This window comes from Coregonus clupeaformis, chromosome 28, assembly GCF_020615455.1.
Source record: "Coregonus clupeaformis isolate EN_2021a chromosome 28, ASM2061545v1, whole genome shotgun sequence".
Classification (NCBI taxonomy): Eukaryota; Metazoa; Chordata; class Actinopteri; order Salmoniformes; family Salmonidae; genus Coregonus; species Coregonus clupeaformis.
This window is the reverse complement of record NC_059219.1, coordinates 20,479,655-20,505,777: the sequence shown is the minus strand read 5'-3', so window position 1 is coordinate 20,505,777 and position 26,123 is coordinate 20,479,655. Positions and strand designations below refer to the sequence as shown.

At 41.6% G+C, this 26,123-nt stretch overlaps 2 protein-coding genes across 2 annotated transcripts in view; both read left to right on the top strand.

Moving 5' to 3' along the window:
• LOC121560990 (thrombospondin type-1 domain-containing protein 7A-like) overlaps positions 1–12,289 on the top strand; it is a 62,944-nt gene extending 50,655 nt beyond the window's left edge. The window contains exons 19-28 of the mRNA XM_045208348.1: positions 3,111–3,226; positions 3,734–3,851; positions 6,154–6,299; positions 6,461–6,635; positions 6,994–7,167; positions 8,371–8,466; positions 8,601–8,686; positions 9,028–9,241; positions 10,083–10,170; positions 11,868–12,289. Of these exons, the coding sequence (XP_045064283.1) occupies positions 3,111–3,226; positions 3,734–3,851; positions 6,154–6,299; positions 6,461–6,635; positions 6,994–7,167; positions 8,371–8,466; positions 8,601–8,686; positions 9,028–9,241; positions 10,083–10,170; positions 11,868–11,958 (1,304 nt within the window). The 3' untranslated portion in view covers positions 11,959–12,289. The remainder of the gene's footprint in view (positions 1–3,110; positions 3,227–3,733; positions 3,852–6,153; positions 6,300–6,460; positions 6,636–6,993; positions 7,168–8,370; positions 8,467–8,600; positions 8,687–9,027; positions 9,242–10,082; positions 10,171–11,867) is intronic.
• Positions 12,290–14,215: 1,926 nt separating this feature from the next.
• Positions 14,216–23,878, top strand: LOC121542399 (neurexophilin-1). The gene is made up of 2 exons (XM_041851799.2): positions 14,216–14,612; positions 22,362–23,878. The coding sequence occupies exons 1-2, from the start codon at positions 14,535–14,537 to the stop codon at positions 23,121–23,123; spliced, it is 840 nt and encodes a 279-aa protein (XP_041707733.1). The 5' UTR covers positions 14,216–14,534; the 3' UTR covers positions 23,124–23,878.
• Positions 23,879–26,123: the final 2,245 nt, after the last annotated feature.

Sequence of the window (26,123 nt, the reverse complement as noted above, 5' to 3'; positions counted from 1 at the left end):
CATCAGTGGCGATCTACTTACACTGTTATTTAAAGGCCCAATGCAGCTGTTTTTATCTTAATATGAAATCATTTCTGGGTAACAATTAAGTACCTTACTGTGACTGTTTTCAATCAAAATGGTCAAAAAGAAACAAAAATAGCTTCCTAGAAAGAGCAATTTATTGGTCTATTAACTTATTTACCGCCTGGTGACTCCATCACCAAAACAGGCAGACATTTCAGGCAGTGTTTTTAAACAGCTCTTACACTAAAAGGGCATTATCATCATCTTCACAGTATTTTCATAGTATTATTCCAACCTCATAGTGTGGAATATATATAAAACACAGGAAAATCACGTTTTTGACTGCACTGGGCCTTTAAGTGTTCTAATTTTACTCATACTGAAATAACTTTACCCAACTAATGCAGTTTTTTAAAAATCTATATACACGCTATAAGGTAGTGTATTAATATTGCACTCTTGGTGCAGCATAATCTATCTAGTGCTACTCCAACACCACTTGCTCCAATTAAACTGCACAGTCTTTTACTTTTTTGGTGGCTCCTCTGTGATTCCAGAGATTTGTAGTGTTATCTTCAATACCGTAGCTCTCTATCCCTCTCCTTCTGTTGCTCACTTCTCTATAAACCCCAACTGCTAATCTGTAGTGCTCCGCTCCCAGCGGCACCCAGGCTTTTCAGGGCCACACAGTAACTATGTAAATAAAATACCAGTAGAGATCATTACTGGAAATGCTCTATTTCATGTTGCCAGGGACCATCTTGCCTCTGCTTCTTTGAATCGCTCTCTCTCTCTCTCCGCAATCTCCCTCTTCCACTCTCCCGAGTGCCACAAAGCTTTGCAGCAGGAGTTGAGCTCCTAAAACAGCCGCTAAAAACAGCCACTCATCTTTGTCAGAGTGTTGCAGGCATTTAAGTGATCCCCGGGCCCCTCCGTGGTAGACAGGCTTCCTGGCTTTAACTAGAGCCATGTGGTTATCTGACTGGGGGCTCTGGGACTCCAACTTCTCTGGATTCAAATGATATGCTTCACTTCAGAGGCTCGTTTATTTTGGGTCTGTATTAAACAGGTTGAACTGCAAAGTCAAGGTGGTGTCTGAGAAATGAGTGATGGGAGATGCGAAAGGGGCACAACACACAACTTGATGTCTTTCTTGAACAGTGGTGTAAATACTTACATTTTGGTGTAAAGTTTTTTTGAGTATCTGTACTTTACTTTTCTATTTATATTTTTGAATACTTTTCCTTTTACTTCACTACTTTCCTTAAGACAATTATGTACTTTTTCCCTGACACCCAAAAGTACTCCTTACATTTTGAATGCTTAGCAGGACAGGAAACTGGTCAAATTCACACACTTATCAAGAGAACATCCCTGGTCATCTCTACTGCCTCTGATCTGGCAGACTCACTAAATACAAATGCTTTATTTGCAAATGGCGTCTGAGTGTTGGAGTGTGCCCCTGGCTTTCCATAAATTTAAAAAACAAGAAAATTGTGCCATTTGGTTTGCTTAATATAACATTATTTTACTTTTACTTTTGATACTTAAGTATATTTTAGCAATTACATTTTACTTTTGATACTTAAGTATATTTAAAACCAAATACTTTTAGACTTTCACTCAAGTAGTATTTTACTGGGTGATTTTTAACTTTTACTTGAGTCATTTTCTGTTAAGGTGTCTTTACTTTTACTGAAGTATGACAATTGAGTACTTTTTCCACCACTTCTCTTGAAATAGGCGTGGGCATTTCTTTTGAGCGTTTTACATGCTCCTCCGTCATGTGCCCTAGTTTAGCTGTCAAAAGCAGGCATGACTCTGTTCAGTTAATGAGTTCAAGTGTTAGAGGTGTTCTCTATGCATCTGTTGCCAAACTAATCAACTGCCATCACACTCAACTGAGTAAATATCCTATCTTTAGAAAAGGGCTTGGGGTTGGAACTTCCTAAAACAGGCTTTGACATCAAATGTACCCTTTGCCTAATGATTGAAGCTTTACACGTGTATCTCAAGTTCGGTTTGGGCCAATGATGTATATAAACACTATTTTGCATGAAAGTCTTTGAAGCCACCGGTCGAGCATATTGGTACTCCCCAGAAGAAGGAGTCCTCCATAGGAATGAATGGAACTCTACAATATTTCAATTAAATGTTTCAAGGGCAAAATTACATGTATTTAAGTATTTTAATATTGTAGTGGGGACAGCAATATTATTACTCTCTAAAAATTATACTTTAAGGAAAATGTTCTTATATATTTATTTTATTCTTATTTGTATGTTTAGCTCACATAATATAATTTCAAAGTATGCATTAAGGTGTCTGTAATAGAATAAACTTGGTAAAAACGAATGTAGACATGAATACAATTAATTTCTATAGCTTATTTCTTACAACGGTGGGGGAGTAGTAAAATGGAGATGCGGTGGCTTCAAATCAGCGCCCCCTGTTAGCTATCTAGTGTATATATAAATCATTGGTTCGGGCCCTACTGTACACTGAGTATAGAAAACATTTAGAACACCTGCTCTTTCCATGACATAGACTGACCAGGTGAATCCAGGTGAAAGCTATGACCCTTTATTGATGTCACTTGTTAAATCCACTTAAATCAGTGTAGATGAAGGGGAGGAGACATGTTAAAGAAGGATTATCAAGCCTTGAGACAATTGAGACATGGATTGTGTATGTGTGCCATTCAGAGGGGTGAATGGGCAAGACAAAAAAAATGTGTGCCTTTGAACGGGGTATGGTAGTAGGTGCCAGGCACATCGGTTTGTGTGAAGAACTGCAACGCTGCTGGGTTTTTCACGCTCAACAGTTTCCCGTGTATCAAGAATGGTCCACCACCCAAAGGACTTCCAGCCAACTTGGCACAACTGTAGGAAGCATTGGAGTCAACAAAGGCCAGCATCCTTGTGGAACGCTTTCGACACCTTGTAGAGTCCATGCCCCGACGAATTGAGGCTGTTCTGAAGGCAAAGGGGGGTGCAACTCAATATTAGGAAGGTGTTCCTAATGTTTGGTATACTCAGTGTATGTTTGTGAGTTTTTGTTGAATTTGAGTGTGATTTTCATACTGGTCTGCCTTTTACCCTCAGACTGGAGCACATGTCAGCTAAGTGCCAATGCTGTGTGTGGGAACGGCGTCAAGACGCGGATGCTGGATTGTGTACGCAGCGACGGCAAGTCTGTCGACCTCAAGTTCTGTGAGGAGGTGAGACCCTCTTAAATGCTCTATCCCCAACTCCTGATTACAATCCTAATATATTATCTCTTTGGATCAGTATCAGCCACAAGTGATTCTAGGCCATTAAAATGACAGGCATGTACTGTATCTCCATAAAACATTTAGAAGTGTTTACACATGATGATTGCTGTAGTCCCATCAGATTCAACTCAATTCATTCATAATCCATTCAGACTCTCTCAAATTGTCCGCTGCAGGCTGTAGTAGAAAGACTAACCTCACTGCTATTGAACCCATGGTCCAGTTTCGGTCCGGCTCAATCAGTGATAATAGGGTTTAAACAAGCCGGGTGCCCATCCTGTGCCAGAACAGAACCAGAGGCTCCTAGGAGTTATAGGCTGTTTACCTAGGGGTCAGACAGAAGTAAGAAGTAATGGGTCTGGGCTGGCTGTAACAGTCTGTTGCAAAACACCACTATGATAGGCGTTGTGACTGATAATGTTACTGAGTGATAATGATCCCGCTCTTTCATAGCTAAGCCTGGAGAGGAAGTGGCAGATGAACATTTCCTGTGTGGTGGAGTGTCCCGTCAACTGCCAGCTGTCTGATTGGTCGGCCTGGTCGGAATGCTCGCACACGTGTGGACTGGATGGTAAGGCAAAGACCTGATCATACTCTTATATACTCATACTGTCAATGGCTCCTAGGTAAATGTCTGAGATTAAAAAGATGGCTTGAAGGACACTTAATGGGTTAACTTCTCATGAGGTAATCAAACCAGACTCATCTTGATGGTTATTAGAATATTGGTTCCGTATGAGATACAGTGCATGAGTTACATAAGGAATGTTTGAATGTTCTACAATTGAATGTCTTGTTTGCTACAAATATCCTAGTCAAGCTATTATCACAAAATATCTCAGACAGCCATTGTTCGGGAAAAAAAAGATTACAAACAAAACGAACAGCATTAAACACAGTCATACAGTATCTTCAATCTCACCCTATTTAATTCATCCAATGTCCTTACATAATAGAATGCACATCTTCCAACATTCGCTGTGCTATCAACCCATGTTAAATCAACAGCTCTTCTACACTGTCAGATTACCAACGATCATGGGGATCTCTGCCTGCACAAAAACAACATCGGCCCATTTGAGACACATCACATCCCACTCTTACTGGGGGTTGGGAGAACCCAAGAAGGGTTAGGAAAAAAATCACGAAACTGCTCATTGAACTGAGAGCGATTGCATCATAAATCGCCCTGCAAAGTGACTGCTCTGTCCTTGTTATTTGTTGTTGTGCAGCATCAGACAATTGATTCTGTCCTATTATGTCTGTCTTCTCGGGGCCCTGTGGGGAGCCCTTTGATGTAACAGCCAGCCTGTAGCCTCTAGCACCTACAGCTAAATCACAGGCAAGAGATAAGTGTTTTAAGAGTGGCTAAAGGTGCAGTGGGGATCCTCACCTGATCTATAGAGGATGTTCTGTTGGCTAGAACAAGTTGTGAGTTGATTATTTCAGAGGGAGAATGTTGTATTTTACTGTCTGATAAGTGTAGCAGGTGTTCTTTGTTTTTTGGTTGAGGGAGAGGATAGCTGACTGTGTTGGAAAATGTGCTGTTATATGTGACCAATTGCAAAACAGAGATGGAGAAAGGGTAAAGGGTTTGAAAGAGTATGTGGCGTGGAAGCAGTGAGATGGATTTATACGAGAGGGGTGGAAGTTGAGGAATGAATGCGAGAGGAAGAGGTGTAAATTGAGGCTGAAGTACTTGAAGTACCAGTGTGTTACAGCAAATCACAACCTGTGTGTGTGTGTGTGTGTGTGTGTGTGTGTGTGTGTGTGTGTGTGTGTCGTGTGTGCGTGTGTGCGTGTGTGTGTGCGTGTGTGCGTGTGTGTGTGTGTGCGTGTGTGCGTGTGTGTGTGTGTGTGTGTGTGTGTGTGTGTGTGTGTGTGTGTGTGTGTGTGTGTGTGTGTGTGTGTGTGTGTGTGTGTGTGTGTGTGTGTGTGTGTGTGTGTGAGCTCACTTAATACCTATACTTCATCTGAGATGATACACTCTTAGTATAACTACTGTAAACATCACATTGCAAAGCCCTTAGAATCAAGAAAGCTTACAAAACACTCAAACTGCAGCACACTGGATCCATTACACATAAGAGACTTCACCACCTCATATGCTCCTGTACTGGTGTTATATAAAAGGAAGGCAGTAGTTGGCAGAACAGAAAGGAAAAGTCATTTTGCTCAAGTGGAAGAGTGGAAGTAGAGAGGTAATCGATATAGCTGGAGGACAGAACAGCATAGCATAGCACACTAACTGTTTGTAGGCCTATACTGTAATTACATTTCTTTGCCAATTTAATTGAATGCACTGAATGGTGAATTAACTGACATTAAAACAAAGGATGAACTTTAGAAGAAAGGAAAAAACTAAGACGGAAAACAATACATCATTGACTTGCGTTTGTCTAGACAGAGATCAGTGCTATGTTTGGTTTGCAGCCCAAGCCCATGTATCTCTCTATTCAAACATCAGTCATATTTTGATGTAAATTACGGTCAAAACATCCTTTCTGAATAAAATTGTCCCAATGTCTGCAGACTTTCTACATGTCTTTAGGTAGATGTGATACTATAACTACTACAGATGTAGGATCTTAATTTGAGCCAGTTTGCTACAGCAGGAAAATAATCCTGCAGCAACAGGAAATGTGAATTATTATCTGGATTATAATTCATGGACATTTTTGAAGGGGTTGATAGAAAATCAAGTCTGAAATTTCAAAGTGGAAATTACAAACTTCAGGAGCCTTTTAAACCTCAAATACACTACACTGCATTGCAGGAAAGTTATCCTGCAACAGGGTGATCGAATTAAGATCCTACATCTGTACAAGACTAATTGTCCAGTGAGTGTCTCATGCTGCATCTTTGTGTTCCAGGGAGGATGTGGCGGAGCAGGGTGGTGGTGCAGGCGTCCCAGGGAGACGGGCGTCCCTGTCCCTCTCAGTTGGAGCAGTGGAAACCTTGTCCTGTCAGACCCTGTTACAAGTGGCAGTACAGCCCCTGGTCTGAGTGCAGAGTGGAGGTAGGCTACAACACACACTGTCTTATTCACTCTTTGACCCTTTCACTCAGTTAACATACACAGAGGATATGATCTGACGTGTGTGTGTGTGTGTGTGTGTGTGTGTGTGTGTGTGTGTGTGTGTGTGTGTGTGTGTGTGTGTGTGTGTGTGTCTCCCCCAGGAGGTGGTATGTGGAGCTGGACTTCGCTACCGGAACCTGTCGTGCTTCGTGTCGGACGGCTCCAGAGAGGGAGAGGGCAGCATGGTGGAGGAGGAGCAGTGTGGGGGTCTGGAGCTGGCTGTCAACAGGGACACACTGATCATACTGAAGGAGACCTGTGTTCTGCCCTGTCCAGGTAAACAACTAGCTAACTGTATACAGCGCTCCTGTTTTTTATATTGTGCATCATGGTTCAGTGTGGGTGGTTAAATAGATCTAGAGATGAAGCCTATTCCTGTACAAAAAAAGCATAGAGAAAAAACAGCACAACACTGTGAATTCATAACATATTTTTATATGCAGATATACACATACATTACATCAACAACAATCTGCTTTGAACTGTAATAGACGTTCTTTAACCCCAAGAGCTTTATAATCCTGACTTGGTTAGCTTTAGTTGTGTTTCTTGCTCTGTTGTCTTTTCTCTAGACCTATCACTCCAAATGGAACAAAGCTGTGTGGTTCCCTATCTCCTCTTTCTCTCTCTGAAGGTGAATGCTACCTGATGGAGTGGTCTGACTGGAGCCCGTGTCTGAGTGTGTGTGCCAAAGGGGCCGGCGTGGACTTTGGCTCTGTCCAGGTGCGCTCGCGAGCCGTCATGGCCCAGGAGCCCGAGAACATCCAGCTGTGTCCTGACCAGGACTGGGAGTCCCGACCCTGCACTGGTGAGACTGGGGAAACAGGGTTGTATTCATTAGGGCACACGAGCAAAATGTTTTGCAATGGAAGACGAAAATGAATGTTTTTTTATTGGACAATTAAGGTAGTCCCTTCCAGCTTCAGTCCTTTTTCTTCCATTTGGTGCCTAGTGAATACGACCCAGGTTTTATGTTTTCACCGAAGTCAAATAACAATGCCCATGAGGAATTTATTTTACCAGGTCAAAATATGGCAAAACAAATTCCTCATGTTTATATACAGTACTAGCATTGTCCCTCAGGCATCTTATTCATGGGTTGGACTAGACTAGAGCATACAGTGTTATGTGAATCCCCAACCCCCCACTACGTCCCCCTGGGCTCTGTCTGGGGAGTCCCTCGTCTTCTCACCCACTGCCGCGGCCGCCCCACGGCAGCCATCGCTGGAATGACCTGGTTTATAAGCATCACTATGGGCCCATGAGGGAGAGGGGATGGGGTGGCCCAGCGCTCTGAGACAGAGAGGAGGGGGAGACAGGGGAGAGATAGAGTGGGAAGGAGACAGGGGAGAGAGAGGAAAAACAGGAGAGAGAGGAGTGAGAGAGAGAGAGTGAGAGTGAGAGAGAGAGAGAGAGAGAGAGAGAGAGAGAGAGAGAGAGAGAGAGAGAGAGGGGGGGAGAGAGAGAGAGAGAGAGAGAGAGGGGGGGAAGAGAGAGAGAGAAGAGAGAGAGAGAGAGAGAGAGAGAGAGAGAGAGAGAGAGAGAGAGAGAGAGAGAGAGAGAGAGAGAGAGAGAGAGAGAGAGAGAGAGAGAGAGAGAGAGAGAGAGCGAGAGAGCCCAGATCATTATACCCTGACAGATAACAGTATAAAACATATATTGTATTGATTGTAGCGATGATACCGTAGCTAGCGAGCACTGAGAGATAAATCTCTATTTTTTCAAGGTTAGATTGTTCATTTACGATGGAGTTGAACTACTTGTGCAGGTGATTAGTTACATAGGGTCATTTGGAGTACTGATGGAAATATTGATAAAACATTAACAGCGTTCATAGTAAGCCATCTAGCAAAAGCATGAGCCTTTCATCCAGAATGTAAAAAATCGAACCACACCCCTCTGTTCAATTCCGTTCAGTTTAATTCAGTAGAACTGATCTGAATTCAATTTGTCTCTGTTCTGTACCTGGCTTAATGACTCATCGATATCATTATGTCTTGTGCTCTTACAGATGGGGAGTGTTATGAGTACAAGTGGATGAGCAGCACGTGGTCAGGCTCCTCTCGCATCACCTGGTGTCAGCGCTCTGATGGACTCAACGTCACAGGTAGACACTACTAAACCTTTAATGGTGCATAAATGTACTTCTTTCCATATGCCTTATTATAGTTGACATCAAATCCTAAAGATCTGCCCAATCACATGCCATCTGATCCTTCTTTGGTGACCTTTGACCTATAGGAGGATGTCCCCCTATCAATCCTCCAGGGGATGACAACAACTCCTGTGACCCGCCGTGTCAAATGCCAATGTCCTTCTGTACTGAGGTGAGCTGTTCACAGGTAGTCATCTATGTTTAGTGAGAGTGGTTCAAATTAGGTTTGTGCTCTGACCACGTTGCACTTCAGTCCATTCTAGCATGGCCAGATAGTGACACGCTGACAACCGTGGTTGTGTCTGAAAGCATTACTAGCTGTCATCCTTGTCTCCTCAATTCCTCTCAAAGTGCATCAGAGGAGAGGATCCATGGTCCCTCCCTCTGACCTCCTCCTCTAATTAGATTTGAAAGGAATTGAGGAAACAAGGACAAAGGAACCAAGGACTTGACAGATAGTAACCTATTCAGACACAGCGGTGAACCGTATTTGTGTAACACTGCCCTCTCCAGGCTGGCGTGTGCATGTGCGAGGAGGGCTACACCGAGGTGATGTCCTCCAGTGGCCAGCTGGACCAGTGCACCCCCATCCCAGTTCTGGAGATCCCCACAGCCGGGGACAAGAAGACTGACGTGAAGACCAGCCGTGCCATCAACCCCACCCTGCCTGCCACCATACAGCCTGGACGCACCGGACGCACCTGGTACCTGCAGCCCTTTGGACCAGGTGAACCAGCTACGTCACTAGCGTAGAAGTAGGGAACACACATTCAGTAACTTGCAGGTGCAGAGTACAAAAAGTAAACCCATGAAAGTTAGATAGATGCTGCGGGGCATTATTTCTTACAAGATCCAGCTACGTCGACCACAGTAAATAGCTTTTATAGCTTTTGGTTTAAGAGAGTTACATTTCTGCACACTCTTCTGACAATAGCAAATATAACAAGAATGTAAAGTGATGGAGGACCAGTTTGGATCAGAGGAAAATGTTTCTCTGCTACTCTTGCATTATTGCTAAATAAGTGCATGAAATGAAAAGGAAGCACTTGGCTGATGTTTTGTTAGATGCTGCAACAGGATTGTAGCCAATGCAGGAGATACAATGTATTATGCTAATGTCCTGTATGCTCTTACCTAATATGAACTGCTTTAACATTTCTAAAGACCAAAATGCTTTGTTAACAACATAGTGCTTTCTGGTTAGAGCGCTGTATGTCACTGAGGCAGTAAGTGGAACTTGGGCTCTTACCATTTTCAACAGATTGAGACTGTCTAAACATGTCCTTCAATGCACAATTCAGACCAACATTTTCAAAGCCAGAAATGAATGGAAACTGGCATATGTTGCCTTGCATTGCTAATCAACGAAACATGTCCATTTTGTAAATTGCGGAACTAAGTGAAAGCGCTGAAGACTACTTTCAAAATGATGCCATCATCAACCTTGTGTTCCTTCCTTAATCCAGTTCCGTTAGATGCGTGATGAATTGTTCTTCCCAATTCTGATTGTGTTACTGACACAGTCAGCCGTGTAGCCAGCTGAACTGACAGCCCTCCCTCCTCCACAGATGGCAGGCTGAAGATGTGGGTGTATGGTGTAGCAGCCGGAGCCCTGGTGCTGCTCATATTCATAGTGTCTATGATATACCTAGCTTGGTGAGTCCGCACTGATCTTGTCCTTTTTCAGTCGTTTTTAGTCATCCATCCCTTTATCATTCATAAAAAATTCCCATAGTGATTTGTTTTGGTCCGATTACATTTTAGATTTTGAACCCCTTCATTTAGTCGTTAGTCAGTTCAACCCCCTCATCTTTTTGGTTTATTTATTGTTTTGTTGTTGTTTGTTTTGTTGTCTTCATGCCATCTGTCGCCAGCAGCAGTTACAGTGTCATCCGCCGCCATCCTCAGGCCACCGAGTCCAACGTCAATGGGACGGTGGTCTGGATGGGCCAAAATGCACATGAGTTGACTTATACGTGCCCCGATTGCCAAGAATTGGGCCAAAGCAGTGGCCAAAGCAGTAGCCAAAGCAGTGGCCAAAGCAGTGGCCAGGGAAGCAGCTAAAGCGGAAAAGTGGGTGGCCATACGAGTAGCTGCAGTGCCCATCATTGACCCCTGACCTGTGACCCCTCCACCAGTGTCACATGACATGTCCCGCTTGACTAGCTGTGTGAAGTTGCTGGTGCAGGTGAGGTCCCAGGAAATCACCTTCTAGGGGTCCCTCTTACTGTAGGTGGTAGGCTCCGGATAGAACCTGGTCGTAGGTAGGCTTCCGACTTTAGGATAAGCTTACCTTCCCCAAATCATAAACCTAAACCATTAGAGCAGTGGTCTCCAGACACACACCCAATTACTAATCAACTACTCAAGATTAAGATTAGTTGACTCAGGAGTGTTAGTGTTGGCCTGGAACAAAATCTGTGATCAGGGTTAGTGACTACTAATGTGACTACCATTGACTAATTCAACCCCTATTAAGAGTCATTCTGGCCTTTTCCTGTAGCAGGATTTCCAAAACCCGGTCCTGCCCCCCCCCCCTAGCATTACACAGCTGATTCAAATAATCAACCAATCATCAAGCTTTGATCATTTGAATCAGCTGTGTAGTGTTAGGGCAATAACCAAAACGTGCACACCAAGTTTGGGAAACGGTGCTTGTAGACTAATTTGTTTTCTTGAATGTAAAATCGCACAATGATGATGTCATACTGCCCTCTGTTGGCCATGACAGATATCTACTATCTTTTAGAGCTGGAGCAACATTCCCCTGCTTTTACCCAATCCCCTCTGCCATCTCATCCCTGTTTATTCTCTATTTACCATACATTGTCACATACATGTATTATGTTGCTTACGTTTGTTATGCACGGAACACCAATTGTTGAGGATGATCACGTTCACATTACCATCAAGAAATATGGACACATGCAGTAGAAGTAAGCATTTATGCATGCATCTTTTTGAGGCATTAATGATTGCAGGACAACAGTAGTGCTTCTCTTTTCCTAGGATGGTGATGTTTGCTAAATAGCTCTGTAATATTCTTGCATTGTCAGAGCTGATACAAAAGGTACTTTATAGCTCAGAGCCATAGAAGTCAAGTGAAGCATGGCCACAGATATTAATGCAAATTAACATACTAATACCTTTAACTTGCTTTTTATATTTTTGATATGCCCATGTCTTCCGAAATGTCAGTTTTATAGAGATATAGTTCATTTGGAACAATCACAGCGATATGTTAGAACTGACATAATAGTATGCCACTTTCTAGTGTTGGTGGTATTTTACTTGCACTGTAGTGTATAGATTGTAAGGCATGGGAGTAACATGTTGTCTACTCTTCCTCTTAGTAAAAAGCCAAAGAAACCACAGAGACAGAGGCAGATGAACAACCGATTGAAACCTCTCACCCTAGCCTATGATGGGGACGCTGACATGTAGGACTCTGGGATAGCCTAGTCCTCCAGAGACCTGCCACACCTGCCATAAAAACAAAGAGACATATCCCATCATAGGAAGGACAGGGATGTTTTCATCTGCAGATCAGAAGAAGACCAACGGCCATCTTGAATCCATTGTGGGTCCTCGTGAGTTAAATGGTGATTGGAATTGAGGAAACATTTCTCCACTTAGACATATTTGGGGTTAGTCCATTTCAAGCAGCAGTTCTCCTTTTTCCCCTTTTATTTTTTGATATTTCCTTACGCAAAAGCCTTCACAGCCTCCACTCACTACGAGGAAAAAGCCTTTTTTTGTTTCCCCTTATTTGTCAGCAAAGACTGCTTTCTGATGGAAGGGCTGCTGCGAAGAGACAAACTTTTTTGTCTTTGAACACAAACAGCACAAGCTCATTTATTTGCCATGTTTTCTGCTTGTCACTGAAACGCTGAGTAGCTGGAGGCTTAGGATGCGCTGACGGTTCGCACGTTGCCAAAAGTCACCGCAGGGAAGGGGAGAAAATCTCCATGAAAAGGCTTCGGATTTCTTTCTTAAACCTCAACTGGATTTTGACTGAAATCTCCTTCAGTCGCAAACAAAGAGATACTTTTGATTTCTGGTTGATTCCTAGGCAGAGGCCTATCTTGAAGGATGAACGTACAGACAGAGAACACAAGATGAGAAACGATCACTGGTTACTGGATCTATTGCCTGTCTCCCTTTTGCTTTGTTTCAGGTACTATTATTGCACTATATTAGTGCAGCATGAAATGCACATGATGACTTATACCTTGTATTGCCATATAACATTGCCTCTCTTAAGAAACAACCATATGCAGTTGGAAACAATAGGCATTTTCAATGGAACACTACACCATGGATACATGAAAACTGGAGATGATGTCCACATTTTATAACACAGGGGGTGTGAATCAATAGTAAATATGTATAGATTTTATTTTGTCACAATTGGTTTTGTTTTTGGTCCCATATCTTTTGTGGTCTATATAGTTTGTTTGGTATTGTCCCTCTCTATGCCTAAATGAAATCCATCAGACTACTTAATTGAGGACAATTGATTTTGTTCTTGCTTACAATGAGATATTTCCAATGGTTTAAATGTTCAAAATAGGAAACATAGCCCATATGTAGATGGAAGATAAATGGGTAACTGGATTTTCTTCTTTTTTAGATAACATGTTTCGCAAAAAACAAAACCCTTCTAAAGCTAAAACGATGTGTGTGGCTACTATTGTACTTTTATCTAACTTGTCACGCAAACGTAACTTCTGCCTTATTGTCAATGATCATCTACAGTACCATATACATTCATCAAACCAACATATTTAATAATGGGTGCTGCACAGGTTTAAACTGTATGTCGTTGATATGTGATGAATGATTGATGAATTTGATGATTGATGAATTTAGATGGAAGTTAAACAATACTATTTTCTAGGAGCTGTAGGAACTCTGCAGTTGTTTTCAGTTCTCACTTAAGAGTATTTAAATGTCTTTTTTCACAATGACCCATATCATAGGTGCCCTTACACATTATAATGATGCAGTCATTCTCCTGAGGTACAATATTACATCATATATTCTGTATATATCGAGGTCCATCTAAGCAACCTTCATTACAGTATATGAATACAGAGGAAATATGACGCCGCTGCCCTACAGTGGCAGAATTCGACTAGTCTGCCTGATAGAATGTTTACTTTTTTGTTAGTTTTCCTTGTAAATAATAACATTTGTTAATTTTTTGAAAAAAATATCAACTTATGTGTACATTTATTTTGTATTGCACAGAAATGTTTAGTTTGAATATTGCAAAGTGGGTGTATGATATTGCTGATGGTGGTTCTCTTGATGCAAGTTGTGTGTTGTAAAAAAAGATAAGACTCCGTCATTTTGTAGAGTTTGTTTATATATGTATCGGAAGAATTACTAAAAATAAATGAAGAAAATGTTAAGTTACAGTTATACTAAGTTACAGTGAAAATGTTGATGGATGCCTTTCTACTGTACTATCATTACGTTAGATGTACCACTAGATGTCTCTATAGACACAAATGAAAAGTTATGTTGCAAGGCTCTCTTGCGGTCTCTTCTTTCCCTCTATCTCGATTTTTACCCCTTCTCTCTCTTTCTCCCTCTTCCTGCCTTTCTCTATCCCTCCCTCGCTCTCTCCTCTCTCTCTCTCAATCTTCCTGCCTCTATCTCCCTCTCTCTCTCCCTCTCTCTATCCCTCCCTCTTTCTCTCTCCCTCTTTCTCTCTTCTCTCTCTCTCGCTCTATAAAACATCACATCACACTGACAATCAGACCTACAAGCACTACCATTCACGCAACACCGCCACTAATCCTGGGACAAAGAACGTATCATTCATATCTTCCAATAGACAAAACATAGACAGAGCATTTCATTTTCAACCCTCAGTCAATCTGAAGATTGATCCCTGCTATTTGCTCCAGGGTCTGTTTTGGGTTTCTCTTTTTCATTTATCTCTCTAGTTGTGGAATTTCTACCTAGTCAATTAGATTTTTTTCAAGAAAGGGTTTTGCGTACAGGTTGGCATGAAAAGTGAAGGACTACCAAGAGGAATGAAGTCCACATGTTGGTGCGTCGTTGTTCTCCTGTCACTCATTTCTATGGTAAGTTTAGTTTTTGTTGTCAATTATGTAGTCAAAATCAAATTTTCTCTCTTTTGAAATCTTGAGTTCAAAGCTACCAGCTAAATGTACAGATGTTGCCTGTGCCATAGCATTTTTCCAAATACCTTTTTACTCACAAGTGTTTGGTAAATGTATATGCTGCATACAGTGAGGGAAAAAAGTATTTGATCCCCTGCTGATTTTGTACGTTTGCCCACTGACAAAGACATGATCAGTCTATAATTTTAATGGTAGGTTTATTTAAACAGTGAGAAACAGAATAACAACAAAAACATCCAGAAAAACGCATGTCAAAAATGTTATGAATTTATTTGCATTTTAATGAGGGAAATAAGTATTTGACCCCTCTGCAAAACATGACTTAGTACTTGGTGGCAAAACCCTTGTTGGCAATCACAGAGGTCAGACGTTTCTTGTAGTTGGCCACCAGGTTTGCACACATCTCAGGAGGGATTTTGTCCCACTCCTCTTTGCAGATCTTCTCCAAGTCATTAAGGTTTCGAGGCTGACGTTTGGCAACTCGAACCTTCAACTCCCTCCACAGATTTTCTATGGGATTAAGGTCTGGAGACTGGCTAGGTCACTCCAGGACCTTAATGTGCTTCTTCTTGAGCCACTCCTTTGTTGCCTTGGCCGTGTGTTTTGGGTCATTGTCATGCTGGAATACCCATCCACGACCCATTTTCAATGCCCTAGCTGAGGGAAGGAGGTTCTCACCCAAGATTTGACGGTACATGGCCCCGTCCATCGTCCCTTTGATGCGGTGAAGTTGTCCTGTCCGCTTAGCAGAAAAACACCCCCAAAGCATAATGTTTCCACCTCCATGTTTGAAGGTGGGGATGGTGTTCTTGGGGTCATAGGCAGCATTCCTCCTCCTCCAAACACGCGAGTTGAGTTGATGCCAAAGAGCTCGATTTTGGTCTCATCTGACCACAACACTTTCACCCAGTTCTCCTCTGAATCATTCAGATGTTCAAAGGGCAAACTTCTGATGGGCCTGTATATGTGCTTTCTTGAGCAGGGGGACCTTGCGGGCGCTGCAGGATTTCAGTGCTTCACGGCGTAGTGTGTTACCAATTGTTTTCTTGGTGACTATGGTCCCAGCTGCCTTGAGATCATTGACAAGATCCTCCCGTGTAGTTCTGGGCTGATTCCTCACTGTTCTCATGATCATTGCAACTCCACGAGGTGAGATCTTGCATGGAGCCCCAGGCCGAGGGAGATTGACAGTTATTTTGTGTTTCTACCATTTGCGAATAATCACACCAACTGTTGTCACCTTCTCACCAAGCTGCTTGGCGATGGTCTTGTAGCCCATTCCAGCCTTGTGTATGTCTACAATCTTGTCCGTGACATCCTTGGAGAGCTCTTTGGTCTTGGCCATGGTGGAGAGTTTGGAATCTGATTGATTGACTGCTTCTGTGGACAGGTGTCTTTTATACAGGTAAAAAGCTGAGATTAGGAGCACTCCCTTTAAGAGTGTGCTCCTAATCTCAGCTCGTTACCTGTATAAAAGACACCTAGGAGCCAGAAATCTTTCTGATTGAGAGGGGGTCAAATACTTATTTCCCTCATTAAAATGCAAATCAATGTATAACATTTTTGACATGCGTTTTTCTGGATTTTGTTGTTGTTATTCTGTCTCTCACTGTTCAAATAAACCTACCATTAAAATTATAGACTGATCATTTCTTTGTCAGTGGGCAAACGTACAAAATCAGCAGGGGATCAAATACTTTTTTCCCTCACTGTACATATTTTGAGTATACTTTTCAGCACCTTGGAGAGCACCAGTCTTTTCTTTTACTCTTAAAGGGAAATTTCACCATATTTCAACTTCATATTCATCATCTCCAGCACCACCCCAATATCAACATATGTGAAAATGGCGCGTTTCTATGTTTTGTAGTAAAAAAGATAGAGGAAGATAAGTCTTTCCAATGACATCATCAACCAATGCCTACTAATAATTGATTAAAATCACACGATGCACACCGATGATGTCATTGGAAACACTTATCTTCCTCTATCTTTTTTACTACAAAACATAGAAACACACCATTTTCACATATGTTGATGTTGGGGTGGTGCTGAAGATGATGAATATGAAGTTGAACAATTGTGAAATTTCCCTTTAAATCTTTAACTCATCTATTGTTTTAATAGATGTACTATTGTGTTGTGTGCAGAGGGAAACATTTTGTCATTCACATTCCAATGGTTGTAGATCTAATTTTAATCAATCAACTCAGGTTAATCTCCCATTTGAGTCACTCAATTCAGTTGAAAAGTAATAGTGCTTGACATTTCACCTTTTGATAAGCTTGACATAATATCTTCATTGTTACACCATCACAGTTTCTGACAACCCAGTGCTGTTAATCTTCTGGTACACAGTAACCCTGCATGAGGTACATCTGTCAACAGACAAACAAGAGAAACAGGCCCAGTTGTCTCTTACTAATTATTTTGATTTAATCCCACAAAGTTGACTAATCTTCAATAGTTACCTTGGGTTATCAGCACTTAATTTGCATAGTGATTGAAATAAGTTAATTATGAATAATTATTTCTACGACTTAATTCCCATTATCGAATTGAATTTGCAGTCTTGAAAATTATAAACTCAATTTCACACTTGACTAGGCTCACTAATCATTTTATCCCCTGAACTAATGAAGGCTTTCCTTTTTTAAGGGACACTTTTATTCAGTGGAATATGATGCAATTAAATTAAACTAATGCTATATTACTGTAAAATGTCATTACAGTATTGTAAACATAAAGCGTTAGATGTACAGAAAGTGTTTACTCTCAATTGTACCACTTGATGTGAATGTTTTTCCAGGCTTTGCCTCCAAATTGCTTTGCCATGCTTTAATGGGGTGCTCATAATTGTTTCGTGCTCGGCGCATCCTAAGCTCTAGCCTCCAGCTCCTTCGACAGATTGACAGACCCATGGGAACCTCGCAAACTTATTTTGGACGCCTTTGAACCAACTCGTGTGTGAAATAATATGATTATGTATTTATCCTTTGGGTGAGTTGGAGAAGCTAGTGGCTAGTCGTTTTTTTTGTCACAATAATAACCTTAGTCCAACCGCTGACCATTTTGATTCTCTACAGAAGTCATGGCGATAATACCGTACTGCCCTAGTCGCTCCAAATGGTGCTATATCTTTGATAGTCTTCCATTCTATTTCACACCTATTTGAGATGTCTTGAGATGCCTCACTCTAAAGCTCATAATATTTTACCCCTCAGGTAACAGTGGGGTTAACATGGAGACCACGCTTTCTGGTGATTTCACGTTGATCTCTGTTAATCTCTGAGAATGCTATAGTTGATCCATGAAAAGATCAGAGAAATAAAATCCTACATTTTCCAAGATCAATTTGGATATCAGCACAACCATACGATCCCCGAAAGAAGTGATGGCCAGCTCTCCCAGGAGAGCTACTGATTAGTAGAATCAAGTGTGTTAGATTAGGGCTGGAACAAAACCCTGCAGGGAGTAGCGCTCCAGAAGAAGGGTAGGCCATCTCTGCCCTAAAACATATCCCTGGAGATGTGTACAGTCTTACTGCGCTTTGATCCAATTCCATTCTGCTCACTGAACTATGGAATCATGTCCCTGCGGACTCACAGATTCTGAATGGTTCTGATTGACCAGTGCTGTAAAGTGCTCTCTGAGATTAATTTAGGCACATATGGTAGCTGAGAGTTGAAAGGGAACTCAATTATGTCATGTCAGTGAAGATCCTTTATATGCTAAATAGAATGGGTGGAATGGCCATGATTCTTGGATTTACATTGATGCATCAACATGGTGCAATTTTGTTTCACTATAATACAAAATACTGAGACAAGTTATGGTAAACAAACAACTCGAAACAACCCAAACAAGATGTCAGATGGACGACATTGTTGCTTTGAATAGGAATAGAGATAGCTGGTTCCAACCATTCCAGCTCTAATGACCGTTTAACCGGAAGTGTCGACTCTAATCACAGCACCCAGAATTCACTCAATGTAGTTGCTAAAATGGTAAAAGTCTGTCGGAAGAGACTAGTCTGCCTCAGAAACACCCCTAAGAGTTCCAGCTGCAGTACCATTTCAGTGAATGAAAGCTCACACATTTTTAAAAGTATCTCCTAGGTGTTTTTTAGCTACCAAGGTTGTCTTATCAAAACAAGACATTGTTGCTATATTAGGGTTTTAACCTATAGCATATCCTCCTCTTCACAAGGGAAGCTACTGTACAGGACCAGACTTTATCTTCCTCTCTCTAGGGAAATGATGCCTTAACAGGAATATATAACATTCAGGTTCATCCACCTACTGTGTATACCACACATTATGTCTATGGGTATTTTCAATAGGACTCACTGGGGTATTTCCTATAAGGTTTCAATAATGTATGTTCTCGATGATAAAATCATCCCAGTATTTGTGTAATCATGTGCAGGAATTCTGGTTTGTTTGAGGCCACAGGTAAGATTGAAAAAAAAGTGAGATTTAGAACTGGCTGATGAGCAATGCCTTAAACCTTTCAAATTCACCCCAGTACAGCTGTTGGTGACAACCTGTTTCTCCACCTCAATTTAACACCAAATCATTTTCTGTCTTCTTTGTCTCAAACAGAGCGAGGTCATTTTGGCCTTTCCTCTGTGTCCTCAGACAAGGCTGCCTTGATGTAAATGTTGGTTTAGTCAGGAGTGCCTTGATTTGCCTAATCTCTGTAGTGTGGATTACAGGTTGGTTATAATCCGTGAATTGGGGTCTCTGTGAATGTGACACGGAGCCCTCTAATCCCGACCATGACAGTTTGCACAGGCTGTCAGGTGCTTCAGATGAAAGCTAATTGCATGTCAGTATTGAACACAGTATAAATACGCTCATGACAAGACAGCAAGGACCAAGCTAGCTCTCAAGAGAAACTGAGAAATGATGTACCCTATACAGTGTAATTGTGCATATGATTGCTTAGGAGAACCATGTCTGAATCAACCAAATGGGCTATATGTTGTGAGATCCTTAAAGGGAAAACTAAAGCTGTTACTTTCCAGGTCGCCCGCGCAAAAGAAGCTTCTAACCTCAAGTCTTTCTCCTGGTTAAATAAAGGTTAAATGAATAAAAAAAATTGTTGGCAGTCCTTCCGAGTAGGGGGAATCCATTGAGATTGAGCTTCAGTCATTTAGCAGCACAGGTAATTACAGCTCTGTGAAAACTATATTTGTTTTGGTCATTGGAGACCCCACTGCTAATGAGTCAGGAAAGAGAAAGCCTTGGGAAATAAATGGGGCTTATTTGAATTATGGGTCATACTTCCTATTCAATGAAACTGAACCACTCAACCTTTCCTATTTATTTTCATACGGAGAATGCAAATGTAGAGTAAAATAACATTCTTAGTGCAAAATAATTGTCCAAAGTGTAAAGAATACCTTAAACGTCATTATATTCTTGCAGTGTAATTTAATTTAAAAGCTTTCTTCAACAATGTGCGTTATGAGGAGGTGATTATTTAACTAGAGTTTAGTAAACTGAACAAGACATAAATAGTTGCCCCTTTATAACGCACATTGTTGAATAAAAGTTTGAAATTAAATCAGGCTGCCAGATTATAATTAGGTTTTTGCACAATTCTTTTGCACTACACATTTCTTTTTGTTCATTGTATGAAGTCAAAAACAAAGATGAGATTGAAATTAGGCTTTAGCACCACTAAGCAGATTTGATCTTTTTCAAAGTAAGTATTCTATGTCCAAATCCAACATGCAATCATACTATAACTGTTGCAATATACTGACTACACTACCGCAATGCCATCCAGTGAACTTTGTGAAAGAGAGAAGACCTTATTCTCCCAGTATTGATCTGGGGTAAAGGTACAAAATGTAAGGCTTTGCCTAGACAGATCTGCTGTCACGTTCCACAGTTGAGGATAGGCCATCACTGTCACCATTCTTCATGAAGTGCAGGGGGAATCTTAGCCCTCTCATCTGTATTATTATGAGGGCTGGAGTAAAGGAATCATCAATCAACCGTTCAGGGCACATTCAGCAGGTAATAGTCTGCTGTTGCATCACGTCTGTAGGCTACTGAATAAACGCTTCATTCATCTATATGTATGGCAGGATTGAAATGTCCTTACTCTTCATAAAGGACACTGTGTTCATATGAGGCAATTGTGTCATGCACTGCATTTGTCTCATATTCTTTCTATATCCATTAGTCACAACCTTCAGCATCACTGAATTTCAAATGGGAATTGACTTTTTTGCCATTTCAGACCTACAGTTAACGTATGATCTATTGGTATACAGTGAGGGAAAAAAGTATTTGATCCCCTGCTGATTTTGTACGTTTGCCCACTGACAAAGAAATGATCAGTCTATAATTTTAATGGTAGGTTTATTTGAACAGTGAGAGACAGAATAACAACAACAAAATCCAGAAAAACGCATGTCAAAAATGTTATAAATTGATTTGCATTTTAATGAGGGAAATAAGTATTTGACCCCCTCTCAATCAGAAAGATTTCTGGCTCCCAGGTGTCTTTTATACAGTTAACGAGCTGAGATTAGGGAGTGCTCCTAATCTCAGTTTGTTACCTGTATAAAAGACACCTGTACACATAAGCAATCAATCAATCAGATTCCAAACTCTCCACCATGGCCAAGACCAAAGAGCTCTCCAAGGATGTCAGGGACAAGATTGTAGACCTACACAAGGCTGGAATGGGCTACAAGACCATCGCCAAGCAGCTTGGTGAGAAGGTGACAACAGTTGGTGCGATTATTCGCAAATGGAAGAAACGCAAAATAACTGTCAATCTCCCTCGGCCTGGGGCTCCATGCAAGATCTCACCTCGTGGAGTTGCAATGATCATGAGAACGGTGAGGAATCAGCCCAGAACTACACGTGAGGATCTTGTCAATGATCTCAAGGCAGCTGGGACCATAGTCACCAAGAAAACAATTGGTAACACACTATGCCGTGAAGGACTGAAATCCTGCAGCGCCCGCAAGGTCCCCCTGCTTAAGAAAGCACATATACAGGCCTGTCTGAAGTTTGCCAATGAATATCTGAATGAAAGGCAACAAAGGAGTGGCTCAAGAAGAAGCACATTAAGGTCCTAGAGTGGCCTAGCCAGTCTCCAGACCTTAATCCCATAGAAAATCTGTGGAGCGAGCTGAAGGTTTGAGTTGCCAAACGTCAGGCTCGAAACCTTAATGACTTGGAGAAGATCTGCACAGAGGAGTGGGACAAAATCCCTCCTGAGATGTGTGCAAACCTGGTGGCCAACTACAAGAAACGTCTGACCTCTGTGATTGCCAACAAGGGATTTGCCACCAAGTACTAAGTCATGTTTTGCAGAGGGGTCAAATACTTATTTCCCTCATTAAAATGCAAATCAATTCATAAAATTTTTGACATGCGTTTTTCTGGATTTTTTTGTTGTTATTCTGTCTCTCACTGTTCAAATAAACCTACCATTAAAATGATAGACTAATCATGTCTTTGTCAGTGGGCAAACGTACAAAATCAGCAGGGGATCAAATACTTTTTTCCCTCACTGTATAACAAAACAATGACATATCAAGGACAGATCACTTTTTATCCTACACAGCAGGCTTATTTTTTTAGGGTTTATGCCATTCATGGCATGCCTGTTGTGTTTCATAATTGAAATAGGATTGTAATGTCTCTTTGTTTTCCACAGGTTACAAGTGCCCATTCATCTGCTTCTGGAAGCTCAGACGTTCTGAAGTCAGAGAGCCCAAAGTCAAGAGCTAAGGACCTCTGGACAACAGACTCCAGCAAGGACTTATCCATCAGTCACCTGCTCTCCCAGACCTTTTATGACAAGAACCTGTCTGGCCTGGATCTGAACTATGACAAGTTGGAACCGTACTCTAAACAGGAGCTCTGGGACTGGCTCCACAACACCTCTAGCCTCCATGACGCTCGCTCCCGATCCAAGAGGAGACCCATCGTCAAGACGGGCAAGTTCAAGAAGATGTTCGGCTGGGGCGACTTCCACTCCAACATCAAGACAGTCAAGCTCAACCTGCTGATCACCGGGAAGATCGTAGACCACGGCAACGGCACATTCAGCGTCTACTTCCGCCATAACGCCACGGGCCAGGGCAACGTGTCGGTGGGGCTGGTGCCGCCAACCAAGGCCGTGGAGTTCCAGCTGCAGCAGTCGACGGTCCTCGAGCCCAAAGACACCAAGCTGTTCAACTGCAGGGTGGAGTATGAGAAGGTGGAGAAGGGCACCAGGAAGTCGCTGTGTTCCCACGACCCCTCGCAGAGCTGCCCTCAGGAGCAGACCCAGAGCCATGTGTCCTGGCTGTGCTCCAAGCCCTTCAAAGTCATCTGTATCTACATCTCCTTCTACAGCACCGACTACAAGCTGGTGCAGAAAGTGTGTCCGGATTACAACTACCACAGCGATACTCCCTACCTCCCCACCGGGTGATTGGCTGAGCGGCTATGGGAAAGGAACAGAGACAGACAGGGCATTCGATCCTGAGAGGTGTCAGTTGATTTGAGCTAGGCTGGCACGGCCCTCAATAGAACAGGGGGGAATGCTGTATTGTCGGAACAGAACTGTTAAAAGGTATTATTAAAGCTAATGTATCCCTGCTGCTTGTGAGATCGCTACACTGAGCAGACCTTCCCTATGGCCGTTATACAAGCATTTAGGACGCAACATTTCCTGGCTTGGCATATTTTTACTAATGTATTTTGACCCTCTATAGTAGCTATATCAAAGTACTCAGCCGGAGCCCTCCCTGAAGATTTGTCATTATGTACATAATAACAGAAAGCCCACTTTATTCTATTAGAAACTGTTTTCTTCTTCTAATTGAACTCTGTGTGTTGATGGAATAGCATTTTTCATTTTCCATCGCTCTCATTGTCCATTTCTGTTTGTCACTGGTGATCACAAAACGGAAATGAAATAAGTAGATGTCAGAATGCATTAAGACTTGCCATCTATTTCATTACATGTTTGGATCTGTATGACAGCCAGAAATACAGATCCTTTCAAAATTGTTTCTTTTTCAGTCTCAGTGAATTATTGAAACATCAACATGGGGAAAATACACACTAAATTGGAGGCATCTAGGATCTAGGCTACATTTAATAAGAGCAACTCAAAAAAAAAAAATATTCCTACAGATATACACTGAGTATAACAAACATTAGGAACACCTTCCTAACATTGAGTTTGCACCCCCTTTTGCCATCAGAACAGCCTCAATTCATCAAGGCATGGACTCTACAAGGTTTCAACGCATTCCACAGGTATGCTGGCCCATGTTGACTCCAGTGCTTCCCACAGTTGTGTCAAGTTGGCTGGATGTCCTTTGGGGGGTGGACCATTCTTGATCCACACAGGAAGCTGTTGAGCATGAAAAACCCAGCAGCCTTGCAGTTCTTGACACAAACCGGTGCACCTGGCACCTACTACCATACCCCGTTCAAAGGCACCTAAATATTTTGTCTTTCCCATTCACCCTCTGAATGGCACAGATACACAATCCATGCCTCAATTGTCTCAAGGCTTAAAAATCCTTCTTTAACCTGTCTCCTCCCCTTCATCTACACTGATTTAAGTGGATTTAACCAATTACATCAATAAGGGATCATAGCGTTCACCTGGATTCACCTGGTCAGTCTATATCATGGAAAGAGCAGGTGTTCTTAATGTGTTGTATACTCAGTGTACATTGTTTTTGGTAGATAAAGAAAAAAAAGATTAGCAATGGTTTTCAGCTCTAACATGGATACCATGTTGATAGCAATCTCTTGCCATTAGTTATATCCTATCCAACACAAGTTAATGTAGAGTAAATCAGATCAATGGAGGACTTTCATTCATTATTGATCTAAATGTATTTCAATATTTAAAAAATAACCATTTATGTTTGCCCCATGACAAAATACACAGTAAAGAGTCCCCACTCTGTTCACTCTAGAAAATGTAATCAATGAAATCAAAGGAAGGTACAGCATAAAATGTGCTGCTTGCCAAAGGACATGCATTAAACTGCAGGGGCATCTCTCCACACATTATAACAACCATATAATCCCATTTCTGACACCAATAACGCAAATTCTGGATGATGATGATGTAATAACACTATACGATAATGATACTGGATATTCGATTTGGCCATTAAGCTTTCATTATGTAAATGTGATGCTTGTAGCTGATTGTGAAACATCTATGAGAACCATCCCTGTGATCGTCATTGTGTAAGAACATAATGTCTGGGTTTGATAGGCACCTTGAGGTATAGTTCTTTATGCGGTTTGCATTGTACGTCTAACTAGTCAACTATTACATGGAATGCAAGATTTGACAAGGTACTTTATAAGAAATAGGGTGTGTTTCCTGTGAAGAGAGGGGCCTATGTGAACAGGGATTTGTGATGTGCATGAACAGAGCTGACAGAAATAAGCATTAACATTTGACTCATAAATTGAGAGCAGTTATCTGCCATCATGGCTACTGCATGACAAATGTTTCAGATGACTTTTTTTGAGTGGGTCTTCCATTTTTATAGAGTCATTTTCTGTATAAAGTCAGTTAAATATGTTGCCAAACTGGACACTCTTGTCTTCATTTTGTGGAATACACTATACTGTACTTGAGTTATGGCTAATTATTATTTATTTGAAATATATATGAATCAAATTGCACTGTTTTAGATGGACCATGTCCGATAGTTGCACTTGGTTCTGAGTCTATGCTCTATCTGGCACCATTTCTATGAATGAAACTCTCTATCTGTAATATACTACTGCATGATTAACACAAGGCTTTTGATGAGTGAATTATCCCCCATCCTAGATCCAGTCCGTTGGGGCAGTTTACCTGGGCCAGAGCCATACACCAAGCCTCTGGTCTCCTCCTGCTCTCAGAGAACTTCCTGATTAATGTGGTCTGGGGGGGAAATGTCACAAATGGCAGAGAGAATCAGGGGATTTCTCCTTCAGACTCCCAATGACACCCAGTAGCTGCAGGAGTAAACAGATGACTAACCACTGGCCTTTGGCAGCCATTGGAGACTGGGAGGAGGAGGAGAGCTGTAAACGTTGCCTTGATATTTAGGTGGATTAAAAAGTTATTGGGATCTGGCTCTCCTGGTGTCAGAGGTAGTTGGCTCCGTAATTAATTGTGCCTTGGTCTTTTTTCAAGAAGCTAAGCTAAAAAAACCTGCTAAGTATCATGCTTGTTGCAGTCCTTCACTTACTGTATGTAGGGCTAGGGACACTTGGTTAGCCTAGCTCTTTATCTGATATGACATCTATATTAGTGACCAAATAGCATATCACTCATAAACAGATAATCAGATGGGGATGTCAAATTACTTATTTGAGTATTGGCATCTAATTCCAGAGTAATTCATTCATGTCATTTCATATCTTGTTATGTTATTGCAGAATTCATGTTATGTTTTGGTTT